Raw genomic sequence first — 19347 nt, forward strand, 5'->3', positions numbered from 1 at the left:
GTTTTCCCACCGATGGCGCTGGCTATAGGTAAAACAATTAGTTTACATATTCACCGCTAGATGGCTAATCTCATTTGATCGAAAAAAAATTTGAATCCTCGATCGGTAATTGTCCGCCATTTGAATTCGGTTCATAGTTTATAGGATTCAAATCAAAATTAAGCGATCTACGATCAAGATTGATTTTATATACATAACGTATTTATATTTACAAATAACGTGTAACAAATGTTCATAATATATATTTTTGTCATCTTAAAAGGAGGTTCTTGCGATTGGAGAATAGAAGCGTAATCAAGTACAACTTATAATCATTTGCATGCTTAAAGTCTTATTTAATTTGCATCACAGCTTTCTTATAAACAGGAACGGATAATCATTTTCTCATTAGAATTTCGTAACAAGTGTCGAATGTGCACAAAGATGGGGGAATATCCTCCATCAATTTAATTATGCATAAGGCGTGAGATATATGTTTTTGTTTCTTTAATTCCTTCACAAGGATTTCTGCATTTTCTTTTACATTTGTTAGAGATCGATTCATAAGAACATGTTCGATAATTCGACTATATACTTCGTGATTTGGATCAAAATATGGTGTTAAATTTTTTAAGAATAACATCTCTAATATCGGAGCTGATAGTATCAAATCCTAAAACACAAAACGATGGGTGTGTCAAAATATTGATTTAAAGTAGAGTAATACCATTTTAATTAAAGAATGAACATACTTTATGCCTTTCTTTGAGAATATTTACAGCCTCTTTATGAAGTATCAGATCATCCATATCTAATCTAATATAGATCGCATGCTCAAGAGGGATCTGTTGGGTATTTAAAAATTCCTTAAGCATCTGTCAGATAAAATTTAAGGAATTAATAATCAATGAATTTAGTTGTATTATTATCAGATGAAATTAATAGTCTTTGTAAACTTACATCCAACGAAGATAATGCTTCTATTAACATTCTATATTCCTGGAAAATTTGTTTGTTATGCTTGCTTTTATCTTCTTCCGTTATATACACATTCACTAATTTCATTAATTTTAAAACTGGATGTTTGTCGATAGTAGTGTATGCAGGATCATTGAATTTTGGCCATCGTAACATTATTTCCTTTATTTCATGAAAATGATCAATATTATGTACTCTATTGAACATTTTTTCGAAAGCTTCAAAACGATCTTTCTCTGTTGCACATTCACCAATATCCTTTGTCAAAGGAATATTATGGTCTATACTTGATTCATGTTTTGGAATGTCTTTTTTGCTCTCAAAAGTCTCTACATCTTCGTCAGAAAAGTTGCCCCAATCATGAGTCCATTCTACTTCGCCTTTAACACTTGATTCAGAAAAGCCTAGTTTGATTTCATTTTTCCCCTCAATTTGTGAAGATGATTTTTCAGTTGTCATTGTTTTCTTTTGTGATTTTCCAGGGTGTAAAGTCGAACTTTGAATAGGCTCAGTTTCAAGTTCAAGTTCTTTAGTTGTTACAGAATTTTCGGCTATTTGATTTGTGTCAAAAAATGTTGTGCCTTCTAGTTGTTGATCAGCAAGTAAACGTGTTTGCCAATATTTGAAATTTTCATAGATATCTGCATTTCTACTTTTATGAGCTACATTTATAATTTTCCTTATTAAACTTATCGGATTAAATAAATATAAATTTTCAAAATCTCTATATAATCTTTTATGTAACTCCAAACAGTAGTAATACAATGCAGTTTGAGTGTATAATTCTGTTTGTGGAAATTCTGTTAAGACATTTTGCGTTTCTATTATAGAATTTTTTTCTATACTAAATAAATATGACATTCCTAATAACCAATCGTCCTCCATAGTATATCTTGCACATTCTAGAAGTACTGAAACAGATGAATTATTATTTATCGAAAGACGTAAATTACGGTTTAGGTACAAAGTATCGTATAATATCGCTTACAGTGATTAATATCGCTAACTTCTAATCCGCAACAAGACGACTCACTCAACATAGCTATTCTTAAAAATGTCCGACAGCATTTTAACTTTGTATTCTGTATATCCGGCATTGAATAATTCATATATTTAGTGTCGAGATTACTAAGTCTATGTCGTTTATGTAAACATTCATAAAAACATGGAAAACTTTGAAGATCGCCATTGTCCTCTTGACTTGCTTTATCGTATTCTATACTATTATCTCGGCTATTTGTAAAGTTAAGTTTTAATCTAGACTTCCAAAAGTTCGAGTCGCTTATACTTTTAATCAAACCAAATGTTGATTCTTTCATAATACTTGCGGAACTTTTTACTATTCCCGTAGACGCTTCTAACACTTTTGGAACAAATTCTTTTGTTTCCACTTGTGGCTGTAAATTAAAAATATGACGGTAAAATTGATTGTTTAGAATACTAATCTATTTTATATATACTTCTTACGGTAGTCATCGCGTCTATGAATTCATCTTCGCTATCTGCGTTATCGGCATCGTTAAGATCGCTAGGCTCGGTTGAGGGTATCCACAGCTCTAATTTTTTATGTAAAATTTGTATTTCTATAAGATGTATCTGATCAAGTGCTTTGCCTAATATATCGCTAGGCCCATTATTTATAGCAAACCATAAACATTTTTGCCTAGTTTTTAAATCTTCGTAGTTTTCACAGTATCCCAAGTCTAATGCAACTGTCCACGCGGGAATGTAGTTATTCTGCATTAATTGTTCACAAGTAGCAGCGCAAACATTAAAATCTTTTACCTGTAAAATGAAGCTACAGGTAAAACGAACTTTTCAATATTGTTTATCTAATTTTTAGCAGTAAATTCAAAAAAAGTTTACTTACCTCCAGTGCCTTTTTCGCTATTAATTCTAAAACTTTCCCTTCGCGCGCCTTGCTATTATTTTTTTCGATTCGCAAATAAGTTGCTAGAGTTAGTAAACGTTGACGACTTTTATGACCATCCTCGCGTTTATTTAAACAATCTGATATCAATTTTAGTCGGTCTTGCATTAATCTGACTTGGAGCGGTAGTATACTGATATTGAACTCGTTCAAAATTTGTAGCGAATTGATCAGATCGTATTCTTCTTTGATATGTGGATTATCGTCTACAATTAGATGAAGACAAGCTCTGGAATAAAAGTTAATTTATAGAAATTGAAATAAAGATAAAATTTACTTCAAATACAAGAACTTACCTAGCCAATTCCATGTTAGAATCGGTGAGGCTTTTTGAACTATTAAAATATTCTTTACTAGCCTCCAGGATCAAGTTCACGGCCTTTTCGTACGATACTTTTAACAAAGATTGTTCATTTTTCTTCGTTTCGATTAAACCAGCGCAATTCTGTATGTTGGATTTAACACCTGATACTAAGCGTGCCGAGACGCAGATCTCGAAACATATTTCTATATCGACGCAAGTAAAAACCAAACTGTGAATTTCTAACATTTCATTCAATAACTGAGCCCACTGTTTTTCATCCGGAGGCGGAATTCTTTAGAAAAATGTACACAAATTAATATACAAAAAAACCGTTATAAAAACAATTCAAACTCTTAAATAGCACTGCTTACATTTTATTCAAGCCTCTTGCCATTTGAATTAATAATTGTTTAGCTGCTTCGGGATTGCTTTTATTTTCCCGTAACGCATTTAACGTGGTTTTAACTCCATACTTGTTTAAGATTTTTGTACACTCCAGTTCTCTGTCAAGTTCTTCAAGTAAAGTGCACATTCCGCTGGTCTTTTTTCCATCGCGATCTTTCGCAATAGAATTTACAATGCACGTTGCTTTCTCATACATATTAGGATCATTGCAAGCGTATATACAATGTAACGCTAAAATGGCAATGTCTTCTATCATTTGAACAATTTCATTATCTTGAGATTGTTTTATGTATTCGAAAAGTTTGACCAATAGTGTCAGGTCTTCTTTACTAATGGATATTAAATAATCACTGAACAAATGTCTTTGTAATTCTCCACCCTAGAAATTGGACCAAATTAGAAATGCAATAATCATTGATAAACTTAGTCTTTCGTGCATACCAAATATTGGTGTCTTCTTTTAATAAATGGTAGTACGAAATTTTTGATGTCGTCAACGAAACTCTTCTCAGTAGTCATGCTCATTAGCAGTTTGATTTTTTCTAAATCAGTTAACTTTTGTAAATGATCTAAAGATAGATCTTCTACATAAACTTTGTAAATCAAATCATCTAAAGTTTCTAAGTCTAACAACAGATTTTCTAAACCATTAATGTTATGCGATTTGGCAATCTTTATCAATTGCAAAGCATTATCAACTAAGTAACTGTTTCTTTCGATTTGATAAGCTCGAGATTTGTACCATTTTTGAAGTAACTCTGTAGTAAGCAAGGTATCCCTAAATAAGACAAAGAATAATTAAAACATGCATAAAAATAACAAATATCGTAAAATAAATAATATAGAGTATATTTTAGTTTACTTATATATGGATAGCGATGGGTCGGATTCGTATAGTTGATTTGATTTATCGTCACTTTTGAAATTAATTATTTCATTGAACTCAGTTTTCTCAGACCAATCCTTTTGCCGTAATTCACGTTGATCGAGCAAAAATAATTGGCCATCGGTATCGCATTCCGGTAGAAGTTTTTTATATTTCAATGGATTTAATGTTTCTGGGAAAAAGCTAATAATTGCTAGCCAATGAGGTAGTAAACTTTCGCCATAATACGTGAACATAATTTCAACTTCTTGACAATCGCCATTCTTGGCAAATCTGCGCTTAACGAATTAATGATACTAGAATCGGCATGTCAATTCTCAAATTATATTATAAATAATTTATATTATTTTGTTTATACCTAATCGCATTCTCAACTGCTGAAAGTTGACGAAATTCCTCGTAAAAATTTTTATTATATTTCGATGATGATCCCAAAATAATTTCGTATGTGAGTAATTTATCCAAATGATCTAGAAGCTTTCTTCTGTATTTAATCAAGTTGCTCTGAGCTTCTGATAAATTTTTCATGTCAATTTTTTCAAGCAATTGATTTGTTTTTTGCAGCTGTGTTTTTATTAACGTTTAATATATGTTCAGATTTTTATATATTTTTAGATAAGAACAGATAAGCTTACCTGTCTTAAACTTACACTTTCTTCGTCCATTTCACTCCAATCTTCATCGGTATCGTCGACTACAAATTTTCCATTATCGCATGTTCCAATTGCTATCAAAGTTTCTAAATTGGCACCCTTTAATCCAAAATTTAATAATTCTCTTGCTGCCTCTATAGTATCCGGTACGCGGGTAACACACTCATGTAGAACCCAAGATCTTTTAGAAACTTTACTCAGATGTTCTTGAATGGCATTCAAAGATAATTCGGATTTTCGCCATTGCGTTTGATAAACAAGATCCGTGTCTAAGTTGTATGTATTGGCTAAGGCCAATGCTTCTTCGTACTCCTATAAAATAATTTTTATTTCGTCTAGTTCGAGATACTTTGAATTTTATAAAAACTCATACCTCTATATCTATTTTTCTCGAATAAAGTTCTTCAGGTGTTGTACTCTTAAGACCAAGGATTCTATATGTTCTAAACAATACTCTTGACTTTTTTCTTTTGGGTTGAAATCTTTCGATGTCAGTTATAGAGTATAAAGTACTTTGTACTACATTCGTGGTGTAATTTAATATACTAATTGGTTCTAATTCATCGTGCTCCTCTTCGCTTTCCGATGAGGCGTCTTAAAAATCGAATAAATATACCTTTTATCGCGTGTATAGAAATTATAGAACATGTACCGTAATACAAACCTAATATTTGCGCTTCAGGATTAGAATCTCTATTTCGTTTTTTACTTGTTGTAAATGTTTCACAATCTAAGCATAGGAAGCCTCTATCTGGACCAAGTTCGCATATTTGGGGTTGTCCAGCTAAAAATTCGGGACTGGTCCCCAGAAGATTTTTTAAGTTCTTTGTAGAACATACAGAAGTAGATCCAGTGTATCTTGCAATTATAATTGCCTGGTCAGACCACCAACCAATGTCTAATGGGTGAAATTCTGTCACACCTGGTGGAAATTTTTTTGATTTTGCATGTCCCAGGGGATTAGGTATATTAAAATCTGGTTGGTCAAACAATTTCCATTTCTTTTGTAACAATAAATTGGGTAGTGCCCACAATGATATCGAACCATCTGAATGCAAACATGTTAAAAATGTACTATTTGGTGAGATTTTTATTTTTAATATGATCGATTCTGGCTGCAGGCTTAACAGTGGAATAATATTCCATATAGAAAATCTTGATGTAGTTTGTGAATTATCATCAAAGGCAAATGACAATTTGCAATACGGATAATCGTTCAGAGGTCGCCATGAAGTTAAACCACTTTCAGAAGCTGTTGACTGTAACAAAACATGTACTATAGAATACTGTTTTTTCTAAACTGGCATATGTCTAAAATAGATTACATACCGTTAATTTTTGGGTTATTGTGTTTCCAGCAACATAAAATAAAGAATGCTTTTCATCATAAGTAACAGCATTAACACCATTTTTATAAAAGTTGCCAAATGAAAATTCATAATTTGCTTCATATCCATTGTTCACTGAGATATGATAAGATTTGAGCAGACCACTATATGTGATTAATAGAAATTCATAGGACCACTTCTCTGACTTTATTCTTGGCTTAAGAAATATCATGGATGCTATTGCATCACCAGCTTCTAAAATATGAGGATTTTGAGAAATAGTCTTTGGGCTGATGTTAAAAATGTTATTTCCAAGTGCATTGTAGAAAGATGTGTAGCCATTGCTAGATGCTAGCACAAAAATTGTTCCATCTGGACTCCAAGAGAGTTTACGCCAATGTGGAAAAGCATCCTTTGGAACTAAAATTATAAAATATGTGCAATGAATATTAAAACATCCTATACTTTTAATCAGAAATCTTTTAAAAGTAATACCGTAGACACAAAAAAACTCTATATAACTTTGTAACTTACCAGAAGCTTTCCCAACAACTGATGAATACTCATCTTTTGCTTTTCGAATTTCTATAACATTTTCTTGTAAAACAGCCAGTAAACGTCCATGATCTCCAATTGCAATTTTCCATGGCAATGTAAGACTGATTTGTTGCGATATACTCTCTGGTAAGGAGTACCTGTTATTGAGATACCTAAGTGCATTTTTAATTGTTCCAGTCGTCGGTAATATTATAGCGTCATTTCTACATTTCTAAAAGAAATATTACGTTAGAAACATAACAATACATGCTCGTGAAGGTAAATTGTGTATAATTCAAATTTTTTTTTTCCATACGCTAGGCATATGTACTTACTATTAGTTCTGGGTCTTGCTTCCGAACAAAATATTCTAGCAATTCGTAAAGTATCGGCTCATTTGACGATTCATCGGAATTAACCATTTTGAGGGAAGAAACATAACCTATTACACTGACAAAAACAGACCAGTGAGTGGAATCAGTCAGAATTTGACAAGTCACTAGTACAACGTCAGGAGTATTTTTCTTTACGTTTAGCCACGTTTATCAATGAAAAATGGATTTCGGTAAAAATTATTTAGCCGTATTCTTGCGCGTAAGTTTCGATATTTGATTATTCGACGATTGCATGTAAAATACGTTAAAAATAATTTGTGACAAAAGGACCTTATTGATATGATATCTGCAGCAATGCAGGTTGCATTGAGGACTGCACATGTGTAAGCACAGTGCACGCATGTGAATTTCAAAATACAAACTGGTCTGACTTGCGGTTGTCAACAGGGTAACGTGAATTTCTTACTTCCAAGATTCAGATTCTTTGATTATTAGTAAAATGTCAGACGGCGAGGATGATTTTATGTGCGCAGAAGAGGAAGATTATGGTCTTGTAAGTACTCGTCGCTTTTTTCACAAGCAATGTTGTTGGACTCGTAATATTTCGGGTTGTGGAATAGGTTAGAATTTTCATTTTGACATGTATGGCATGAAAAAATAGTTTCGTAGATATTCTGCATTGTTTAGACAGTAAAAAAAGCATGTACTTCCGAGATTTCCTGTGAGGAGAATTACGATATTGATATTAAACGGACTTTTAATTCTGGTTAGGTTATGTGGATGCTTATGGAATGCAGTCTTTCACTTTTCGTCTTGCTTTGTTGTTAAAATTGGTTATTTTGGAATAGGGTCAGTTTCGAAATGACGTTATTTTTATGCTAATTTTAGGAATATTCGGAGGACTCGAATTCGGAACCAGATGTTGATTTAGAAAATCAATATTATAATAGCAAAGCTTTAAAGGAGGATGATCCGAAGGCAGCATTACAGAGTTTTCAAAAAGTTTTGGAGTTAGAGGGAGGAGAGAAGGGTGAATGGGGTTTCAAAGCTTTGAAACAAATGATAAAAATTAATTTTAAATTGGTGGGTTACTTAGATTACCTCCTACATATGTATATATTTATGAATTATGATATTTTATTGCTTTAGGCTAATTATAAGGAAATGATGGCCAGGTACAAACAGTTATTAACGTACATTAAAAGTGCAGTTACAAGAAACCACTCGGAAAAATCTATAAATTCCATATTAGATTATATTAGCACATCGAAAAATGTAAGTAATTTAGTTAGGTTGTAAGTGTGGTTTAGTTAGTTCATAAGTGTGGTTTAGTTTGGTCATTTACTATATTCAATCCATCTTGCAGATGGAACTGTTACAAGACTTTTATGAAACTACTTTAGATGCATTAAAAGATGCTAAAAATGATAGGTTATGGTTTAAGACTAATACAAAATTGGGAAAGTTATACTTTGATCGATCGGATTTTAATAAGTTAGCAAAAATATTAAAACAACTTCATCAGAGTTGTCAGGTAGGTTTGCTTGCATTAACATATCGCAAGGAATAACAGAGGTCATTTTATATTTGGATACATGTGTTTCGTTAGACTGACGATGGGGAGGATGATCTGAAAAAGGGAACTCAGCTTTTAGAGATATATGCTTTAGAAATACAAATGTACACAGCACAAAAAAATAATAAGAAATTAAAGACTTTGTACGAGCAAAGCTTGCACATTAAAAGTGCTATACCACATCCATTAATAATGGGAGTCATTAGAGGTATGATTGTATAATTTGTTTGATTAGGATTAGAAGTTACGTGACAGTGTTTGAATAATGTTTAAAGTAAAATTGTGGTTCCTATTGTAACAAGAATGTGGTGGTAAAATGCACTTAAGAGAAGGTGAATTTGAAAGGGCACACACAGATTTCTTTGAAGCCTTTAAAAACTATGATGAGTCTGGATCCCCGAGACGTACGACGTGTTTGAAATATTTAGTTTTGGCAAATATGTAAGTAAGAGTTAGATAAAACAGTAGCGCTCGTTACGGTATTAGCAGGTTGTATTGTTAGTATTCAAACATTCTGAACATTTTATAATTATGCAAATAGGCTAATGAAATCTGGTATCAATCCGTTTGACTCTCAAGAGGCAAAGCCGTATAAAAATGATCCAGAGATCTTGGCAATGACGAATTTAGTGGTCAGTTATCAAAATAACGATATTAATCAATTTGAATTAATATTGAAACAAAATAGAAATAACATAATGGATGACCCTTTTATAAGAGAGCACATCGAGGACTTGTTACGTAATATACGTACTCAGGTATGTATATACTCAGGTATACGCGTAATTGCTCAGAGAGATTTCGAACGTTCAGGTATAGTGTTAATCCGTTTCACTTTATAGGTTTTGATTAAATTAATAAAACCGTACACTAGAATTTATATACCTTTTATAAGCAAAGAATTAAATATCGATGTATCAGAGGTTGAGAGCCTGTTAGTGTCTTGTATTTTGGATAGTACCATTCGTGGCCGTATAGATCAGGTAATACGATCAAATTTATATCATCTAAGAAATTTCATGGATCATTGGTTTTACGCTGGATTGCATACGATTAACAGGTGAATCAAGTTCTTGAGCTGGATAAAAAATCTGTATGCGCAGCGCGTTACAATGCTCTCGATAAATGGACGAGTCAATTGCATTCTTTACATTTAGCCATAGTAAATAAAATGTCATAAGAAGCGTGGTGGCCGTGATCCCCGAACAAAATCGAGCTCTAGATATTACTCTGTATAGTATATCATAAATGCCTGTCCCCGACTGTATGAAAAATAAAATCTATTGTGATATAATAAAGTTAGAATTTTTATATGTCCTTTTCATCTAAATTCGTTAAGGGAAAGTTGAGCAGATCGTATATCGAACGAGTGTATAAGTTCCGGGTATAAGTTCGAATTCCGAGTTTCGTCGTTCTCAACTAACAAAGCTCTATTCATCTGTCCTAATTTCCATGCAAGTTCGATACATGGCGCAATTGAGCAGCCCGTAGAAGGATGACGAACGTGCCGTCTCGGTGGAATGGCCCGGCTGGTTTTAGCTCCGTTTCAAGCATTGTTATTCAGTCTACGCTCGCGCCTATGTAAATGTTGGTTAACCCCAGCCCTGCTGGGTGGGAGTCCCTAGGCTCGTCCTACATCCTCGCCGTTACGGGATGGTTGTAATCCTCCCGTCCTCGAACAGGTTCATCCTCACCCTTGCCACGTTTAAGGTGGCAGCTTGCGAAGCTATAGCCACTCGCTTCGCTGGAAAATCAATTTCGAAAGTAAAACGTTCGTTCTTTCGGAAGAATTATCCTCTCGGTCTGGCAACTATTTAAACAACGATCGTTTCGCAACGGATTAGAAATTCTAGTTTCGAGGGGTATTCGGCTAGTAATTCGCGAGCAAGTTTTCCAAGCCTCGATAGAGAAGTGCTTTCCTACGTTTCCGTGGATTTTGATTCCGAGACTACGCGATTCACGGTTTCGACTGCAGCTGGCATGATTAGCGGGCACGCGAATATATGCGCGAAACGACGTTGACGATAACGACTATGACGACAGCACAACCCCAACGTTAATTTGGCACTCGCAATCAAAGCAGAGCTCGAAATACCTGGCCGTATTCACGTGGCTCCTCCGCAGACATTGGAGCGAAATTTTCTTCGAAATTGAGCGAAGACACGGAAACCGAGAAACGATATTTCGCGCGTGTCGCGATTACTTCTAGCGCCTATTATTTTTAGTTAGATCTATCGGTATCGTAACGAAGAAGGGGTTTCGTTTAAACGAAAGTAATAGAGTCGACGAGAAACGAAAAATTTTCTTAAAAATTACCGCGCCATTGTTCGCATCCCTCTTTCTCTTTCCCATTTTTCTGACAAATTCGAGCATTACGTTCGCTGCAGGTGCATGTTTTAACATGCACGAGAGACACAGCTCGACGAGTTGCCAGCTGATTCCACCCTTTGAGAAGAGTTAATTTAAGAGAAAAATTCCACTTTCAGTGTCTCTCCCGGCGAAGGACGCCCCTACGGGCCTGCGTTGCACGACGAGAAAAAAAAGAAATCTTCGAGTTTTGTGTCTCTTTGCTTCGCGTGTCACTCGCTGTACGCAGAGTGGAGGGTTCCGGTGGTTTTCCGCTTTTTCGAGTCCGCGTTCTTTCCGTTCGTCGAGGTCTATCGTTAGAGCGACCGAGATAAATTCGATTAATTAATCGCCGACGAAACGGGGAAAGGAATAGGATCCATTACCGACTAATCTGGCGTTGGTCTACCCGAGGACTCTTTTCTTCTCCAAGGGGATAAGAAACTTTATAGAGGATTCATTCGTTTCGGTAAACCCCCGTAAAGCGAGCAGCTTTCTATTGAAACTTAAATACCGTTCGCGTGTGTCATACGGAGTGTCCCAGATGTAATGCAAGAATCGGAAATGGGGGGTAGCTGAGACGATTCTGAACTACAGTTTCACCAATCACAGCTACCGAGTCGGGACGAGTATTGTCTGTAAAATTATTTCAACCCCTATGTTACAATTTATCCACACAATTGATATTATTGCGTGCTAAGAAGTATTTCCAATTTTCATTTATAATCCTATTTTGCTTCGGGGCGACTAGGAGCGTCGGTTTTATGGTCGTATTAGATACTCTATTGACGCTAAAACCAGTTATTATTCGGACGCTGTGATTCGCGGTTCTTGGATACTTCGGGCCCTTGGCGACTCAAAGTCTAAGACCGCGACGGTGAAAAATAAAGCGATACCGAAAAAGGTCTCTTGGAGTTAGTTCATGACCCGAAAAAGAAAGTCGGCAGACCTTTTCTGAGACAAGAGGGCACTGATAGTTTTCGTTGCATTTTTCCACTGACGTCGAAATACTCGGTTCGATTGTAATTTTCTTGAGAGCGACATCGCAGCTCCTAACTCTCTCGTCGAAACAAAGAGTGTCTTATAAAAGGGAATAACTGAGTGATAATTATTTTCTAGCCCCAATAACCAATAGCGATCGATGGTTTGTCGTTAATAATTCATAAAGAAAGCAGCATTTTTGCAAAGGAAATTGTGGTTCAGAATCATCATCATCATCATCATTTCTGGTTCTTACACTAATTCTGAGAGACCCTGTACATCGACCAAGTACGCAAGACGAGACCAGCAACAATTCAGAAGAAGATTCGCAAAGATATCGTCGTGAAATTGGCCAAGTCTCCCCTGCCGCGTTCTAGCCGAAGGGTTAGCGCCCGAAGCTCCGCGGAGGGTGAGAATTTTTTCGTCTATTACACCAAGAAACAAGTCACGGTAAGAACCGAGGCGAGCGACAACCGACAACTCGCAGGGGACCATACATCACGGGAACAAGGAATACGGAGTTTTTCGGAGACGGCGTCACGACGCTAGTCGCCGGCCGAGCGTATAATCTCTCAAGTATTGTTCGCATCTCGCGTCGATTTATCCAGCTGCTAAGGTGGCCAAGGTGGCCGCCAGGTCGACAATTCCTCCAGGTCGTTTCCAGGTCGAAACGGTGCCGAGTGTAGAGAGAATGCCGGGGGCACGAGCGGGTGGGTGAAACGCGTCTGCCAGTTTTTAGCGGCGTCATCATATATCATAAGTGCGAGTGAAACGTTCAGGGTGAGAGAGGGTCACCGGACGGACCATCTATCTTGTACGGCTTAACTCGGGTGGATGTATCCGATGTACACGCGGTAGCGTGTGCGCGTGGACATTTACGCGAGAAGAATCGCGTCTTTCCACCCTTCCATAGAGACACGGACGGGAACGAGTGGTACGTTATTGCGAGTTTCGATAGTAAGACAGCCGTAACGCAATAGTCGAGGGTGTCGCGAGAATTGTTTTTCTTGGTACCTCGACAAAGTCGTTTTCCAGCGTTGCCCGCCAGGCGACGCGTAACTTCCGTCGGCGAGCTTTCAAGACCGGCTGGAATTGAACAAGACGAATTGGAAAATTGAATCGATTACAGGAGAAAAGTTTCCCTCGGACATAGAGTCGAGAGAGCGAGCAGGTCGTTTTACGCGGTGGACGAATGTGTCCTTCGCCTTACGGTGCCGCATCGATCCTCTAACGTGGAATGTGTAAAGGTTCCCGCGTGAACATTTTGTTAGGGATTCGTAAAGGTTCGAGTTAATTGTCCCGAATTCGTTTCGGGGCCTATTTAGGAAGCCCGTTCGGTTCCCGTAAGGCGGCATAAGGGATTGTCGCGCTTTTTTGAACGGGGCCATTAAAGGATGGATCCTCAGGGCCTTATTATTTCCCGTTTTAATCCCGGTTATAGCCCCTGAAACACCCTTGGAGTAGCTCTGGACACACCCTCGTTGCATGTAAATCAGAAATATTTCAATAAAAAATAAGGAATTCTGAAAAATGTCTTACGAATAATGACTCACGAAAATATAATCAATTATTATTATAAATGTGTATTCAACAATTTATTATGTGACGTATTCCTTGACATGGAATATTTATATTTATGAATACCACAGTGCGCGCGCGGTACGAGGGTGTATTTTTAATCATTTTTTTCGGGCAAACGACGAATGTTTTCCTTTTCATTGATACTTTTACTCAATATGTACTGGACCCCTCATGAGGTATACCCCCCCCCCACCCACCCACCCACCCCCGCCCCACAAGAGGTGCGATTGTTATTCGTTTTCCAACATAAACATTATCATTGATTTCTATGATCAATACCCCGAGTAAACGTTTTCAGGTCCTCACAATTCGTTAAGGCCCTATTAAATTTCATTTTAACGGTTTCTCCATACACTGACTGTACCACACTGGTTCCCATAGCGGTCCATCGAGTCGTTGTTTAAAATTATCGTGGAAATCATCGAGTACCTTTGTTTAAACCCCACCGGGTCCCACAATGATTCACCTATCCAGTCCTGATTATATTTTAAAATGGAAACGTGTAATTGCCTTGTCGGGACCTTTTAGGGATGTATCCGGGAGAATCATATTATGAATTCCATAGTAAAGCCAGTTCGGGACCTGAACATTATGGAGGCTTCCCTTACTGTGTTCCACACGGGATGTGCAAAGATTGAGAGGTAAACGGATGCGAGTAAACGCGATCTGTCGTTTGGACGAAGTAATTGGGAAACATCGGCGAAGAAAAAGCTTACGGGCGGAGTATTTACGCTACCGAAATGCTCTTCCGCGTTCGGTTCGCCGTGAAAGTTGGCCGTGTAACAAGTTTTCGCGATCGCGATAATCGAAATAGGTCGACTGTGGAGAGTTCGGACGCGCTCGTTTGCCGAAAAGCTGACCTTTTTCGGAGGAATTCCGACGAGGTTCGCGAAGCAAATCGATGTAGGGGTAGAAGTTCGGCCGACGCAGCGAGACACCGGAGTTAAATGTATTCCGTATCCGGGATCCATGAAAACGCGCGAAAGCGTCGGGTCCAGAAATTTTAATCCCGTGGAAACAGGCCGCGAAGATGGCCGACGAACGGGCACGGAATTAATCCAGCCGTGAACGCGTAAGCCGGATAAAAGGGCTTCGGCATATTGGTAAATTGAGAAGTTCTCCCCGGGATCACGTTGAACCCGCGACATTTACATTTTACGATATTTGTCGAGTCCTTCGACCCTTGCTGCCGCGAGGGTAGACATTCCTTAAGCCAAGCCATTCCTTCGTTCCCACACAAATATCCTGCCAAGAACGTTCCTCCTTTTCCACCTATTTTTAACCGCATCGTTGTGTATTATTCGCGTGATATATGCGACGGAACAAAAAAGAAAAAAAGAAAAAAGAAAAAGACGAGAAAAGGAAGCCACCACTCATTACAGAGATACAAAGGGAGGAATGAGCTTCGGGAATCCGCTTTCGAGATGTTTTGCTTTGTTTCATTTTTTTCTTCCACCGACCATCGACCGTGGACAAATTTTATTTATCGCTTCCGCTCGGGATCGTTTATTCTTCCGTGTTTTACTTCTCGGAGGGAGACAAAGGGATAGGTATTACTTCCAGGTATTTGTTCGAGAAACTCGGCCTCCTTGTGCTTGAATCGGTACATATTTTTTTCTTCTCTCTCTCTCTCTCTTCGTTTCAGCAACGAACTCGCATCCCCATTAATTCCAAAATAATTACGCGCACGCGTTTGCATACGATACCGTGGTGGTCGTTATTGTTCCACTGATATCTGGATCGCATAAATACCGGTATCCGTTGCATTCATTCGGCCCGTTATCGTCGTAACGGCGAGCATTTATTACGCAGCTGACCGAAAGGGCTGGCCGTTCGCGTTGTTAATTCCATAATTGAATGGCAACGATACGACCGCGATAAAGTTACCGGTTCTCTGCGAAAAAATCCCGCGCCGGGGGCCCTTTCTTGAGGACCGTTTCCAACGGGAAGGGATAATCGGATTTTATCGACGCGATAACGCGTTGTTACGCCACCCCTGTTGAACGCGAATTAACGTATTCGCCCTCCGGTTCGCAAACTCTTATAATCTCGTCCGATACCGACCTTAATGAAATTTCAGATCGGTCTGGCCAATCCGCGCCACGTGCTCGGCAAAAGTTGAACTCGATTTTACCGCGATTCATCGAGTAGCTCCATGGGAATGGTGGTTTCAAAAGATGTTATTGACTCTGTGAAAAGCTTTCGAGGACTTTACAAAGAGAACAATCGTTTTCCATTTACTACGCAACCATGTGTGCGTTACAATTTCTGACGTTCGATTCTTGGTATACATTGAACCGTATCCATTTCGTTCGCGTTTTTAGATAATCAACTTGCCGATTGTTAAGGGTGCAAGATGCACGAGAATACGTAATATCTGCAACGACGCTTTAACATGTTACTGTCACTACATCTTAACTTTAACGTGTTGAAAGTAGAGATGTCGCGGACTGCTACTTTTCAATCACTCGTGATTCAATCGCGTTCATTCTCAATCACGATGATTTTTCACAGTGATTCGTGATTGTTCGTGATCGCTTCGGATTGGTAGAGAACATTCTTTTCACTTTTCTTTTGAATTATGAATTATGTTGTTCTTAGATTATATATGTATCATAATATGGTCTAAAAGCAATGTTAGTATAATTTTACTCGAATTTAAATTTGACTCGTTTGCAGTTTCTTGAATTTCCGCTGAGGGGAGACAGCGGGACACTAACGATAACAATTAACCCTTTGCATTCGGATGTCCCCTCATAGGGGACATCGTGAGTCTAACAGATTTTCTTAGTAACACCATAAAGGATTTATGTTTGTAGTTGTGTCACCGCGTCAAGAAAGCTAGAAGAATTTATAATCAAGCCTAATGATACCAAAAACGACACGTTTCCAAAGTTAGACTGTTTTATGTAATGCGATTCCTGCTCGCATGTTTTGCAACGAGATGGTGCAGAGTGCAAAGGGTTAACATGAACCGCTTCTGAAACGCCATCTTCCGGATCACGGTCGTGATCGAAGTTTAATCACGACTGCGATCGTGATTGTGTGATCACCGTGAAAAATCACTGTTAGTGATTGTTCTCGCCATCTCTAGTTGAAAGTTACCCAAGGTGTGACTCTTGTTTTTTTTTTTGTTTTACCACTAAAGTCGCGAGATATTTAGGGGTTTCCATACTTTTCCCTACCCTGTATAAGCCATTGCAGACCGACCTCTAAACGTCTCTAAACGTTTAGGCCTTCCTGACGAGTCCATTAGGGGGCCCAAGACGAAACCCTTCGTTCCTTTTCTCCCCTCTGTCGGTCTCCCTCCACAGGCACCAGCACCAAACGACGTCGGTTTATTACACCGTGACGTAATAAGCGGAATATTAAGCTAGCCATGATCCAATTATCATCCCCGCGGAATTATCTGCTCGGATTAATGTCCACGATCCTCGTGGACGGCTCTCGGATCAAGGTTATCCCCGCTCTGCAACTGGAATTCGCAGAAAACGGAGTGCCGAGATTCCGCGAGCATTGTAACGGGACAGTCAACGTAGTCTAATTAACGCGGCTAATTATGTGTCAGCAGCATAAGATGGCCGATTCTAGCGCGCGTAAAACCGCAAAGAAAAACGAACTGCAACGTCGCGTCGCTTGTCGTTACGCAAGGTGTAATTAACACGAGGGTTACGAGGACAGGATTAATAAAAGTTCGGTTAAACGTTGTAACGATCCACGGCGACGGGATGCATAATCCGTTCGTCCACCGTCGAACATTATCGCTTCCGTTTCGACGCGAATCGTTCGAGATCAGCATGCCGCGGAGGAAGTCGCGGGATATTTTTTCGAATATTCTCACGGTTAATCAGCATAATTGATTAGCAGCCGGTCGTATCTCGGTGCCGCGTTCTCGCGAGCATCAACCTCGAACGCGGGGGAATCTTTGCATAGCCTAATTAACACCTACCGAGCACGAAACTGTAACTAATCTGACAGCGCTAACGTTAAGGTTCTTGTTTTCGTCGGAGGATGTAATGCATACGTATGGATGATGGGAGTTGTAGGAGCGTTGTAGATTCCGGAAGTCGTGATTGGGGCGTTTCGAGAGAAACAGGAAGAGAATAATATCGGGACGGGCGATGCTCTGACGCAACAACGTTTCCGTTCTGGTTTCGCGGCTGCGCCAACCGCCCAGGATAAACAGAAACTTTGGAAAAATTCATAAACTCGAACTCCTAATAATAGCTACCACTTCTTCTCGGGAACCTCGGATGATTCGTAGTTCGAAGCTTGAAACAACTTACGAAAGAATCAACCCTTAAATCCTCTAAGTTTCGATGCCAGACTTTTTTTTCAATCGAATCGTACGCTCGCAATTGGTTCGTTTTTAAAGTTACGAAAATAAACGTCAGCTGTCGAAATTGTTTGAACGATGAACACATCGATATTTTCTTAAATTTCATTCGGGAAAATCAGCCATCCGATGGGTTAACCCGTTCGAAATCGGAAAAGATCCGGAAGATTCATCGTTCGGAAGGTTGATCGTTGCAGACTAAATTAATTATTAGGGACGAGATGAACGTTCCGCGAGCGAATGACGGTTCCGTTCGTTCGACGCGAAATAACGAAACGCTTTTCGAACTCGTCGCACGTGGTCAACGGCACGTAGGGTTTCCATCGATCCTCTATAATTTCGTAATAATCCCTTGGTGTACATTTCAAACTAGGCAGGTGGAACCATCTGGAAATCACGTATCCGTTGATCCCTGGCTAAGTTTATCTTAAATGAGTCCATCGGATAGTTATCGCGCGATGCGGTTGCTCTGGGATCAATTGCGACGGTCAGGGTGAACGGAAAATTCGTTCCACAGTAGAGTTTCCCATTATCGAGCTTGCCAACGTTAGCGTACCTTCATATTTAAATAATCGATGGAAAAAAAAGCCCGAGAAAACAACGACATGAAATACTTTTTTAACAAAGCAGTCTAGCGGGTCTGATTAATTATAGTATAATCTCCTCCCTATAGCTACACCTTCCTTTGTACCATTTAGGAGATTATACCATAATTAATCAGACTCGCCGGCCAATTTCTCGTCTCCGCATAGTACGGTCAACGATTCGACGAATGTTCCGAGTCTAGCATGTCCGATTCAATAAATCGCTTAATTTTCTCTACGCGTCTGTACAGAGGTAACATACCAGGTTTCTACAGGCTGTCTACAGGGAGAATCGAACAGAAATGTGAGAAAAAATTCGAAACTTATATTCGGAATATTTTCCGAAGCTGTTTGTTTTCGGTCTTACCGCAGCTAGCGTTCCGTTTATTATTCGATTCTGAATCGATAGCGTCGGTTGCGACACGAAAATGGTAAGAGGGCTCCGGAGCCTACGTTGTCTGAAAATCCCGAGCCGTGGGACAGAAAGTTCCATCGATTGTCCGGTTTATGCTATATTTCTCGAGATATTGGACCGACGACAGGAAATAATTCGCGGCTTGTTAAAACCGAGATAATTACACTTCTCTCGGTTGGCTTCCCTCGTTCAA

The 19347-nt window shown here is 38.5% G+C and overlaps 2 protein-coding genes across 3 annotated transcripts; one reads left to right on the forward strand and one right to left on the reverse strand.

Moving 5' to 3' along the window:
• Positions 1–174: 174 nt before the first annotated feature.
• LOC128876347 (NBAS subunit of NRZ tethering complex-like) lies at positions 175–7471 on the reverse strand. Of its 2 annotated transcripts, none has more exons than XM_054122642.1 (17): positions 7336–7471; positions 6998–7232; positions 6465–6883; positions 5800–6394; positions 5509–5729; positions 5133–5447; positions 4841–5046; positions 4459–4755; positions 4038–4374; positions 3563–3975; positions 3184–3483; positions 2828–3116; positions 2425–2742; positions 1946–2354; positions 940–1868; positions 732–854; positions 175–652 (listed from the first exon to the last, which is right to left on the reverse strand). In XM_054122642.1, exons 1-17 carry the CDS (start codon positions 7420–7422, stop codon positions 377–379), a joined length of 5769 nt encoding a protein of 1922 aa, XP_053978617.1. In that variant the 5' UTR covers positions 7423–7471; the 3' UTR covers positions 175–376. The 2 variants fall into 2 exon arrangements, with proteins under 2 accessions (XP_053978617.1, XP_053978605.1); XM_054122630.1 differs by having other exon boundaries at positions 5118–5447.
• A 276-nt stretch (positions 7472–7747) lies between these two features.
• Positions 7748–10203, forward strand: LOC128876351 (COP9 signalosome complex subunit 2). The gene is made up of 9 exons (XM_054122657.1): positions 7748–7888; positions 8224–8418; positions 8485–8610; positions 8702–8869; positions 8945–9119; positions 9214–9352; positions 9453–9669; positions 9754–9894; positions 9972–10203. Exons 1-9 carry the CDS (start codon positions 7835–7837, stop codon positions 10089–10091), a joined length of 1335 nt encoding a protein of 444 aa, XP_053978632.1. The 5' UTR covers positions 7748–7834; the 3' UTR covers positions 10092–10203.
• Positions 10204–19347: the final 9144 nt, after the last annotated feature.

This window comes from Hylaeus volcanicus, chromosome 1 (genome assembly GCF_026283585.1).
Source record: "Hylaeus volcanicus isolate JK05 chromosome 1, UHH_iyHylVolc1.0_haploid, whole genome shotgun sequence".
In the NCBI taxonomy this organism is placed as follows: domain Eukaryota; kingdom Metazoa; phylum Arthropoda; class Insecta; order Hymenoptera; family Colletidae; genus Hylaeus; species Hylaeus volcanicus.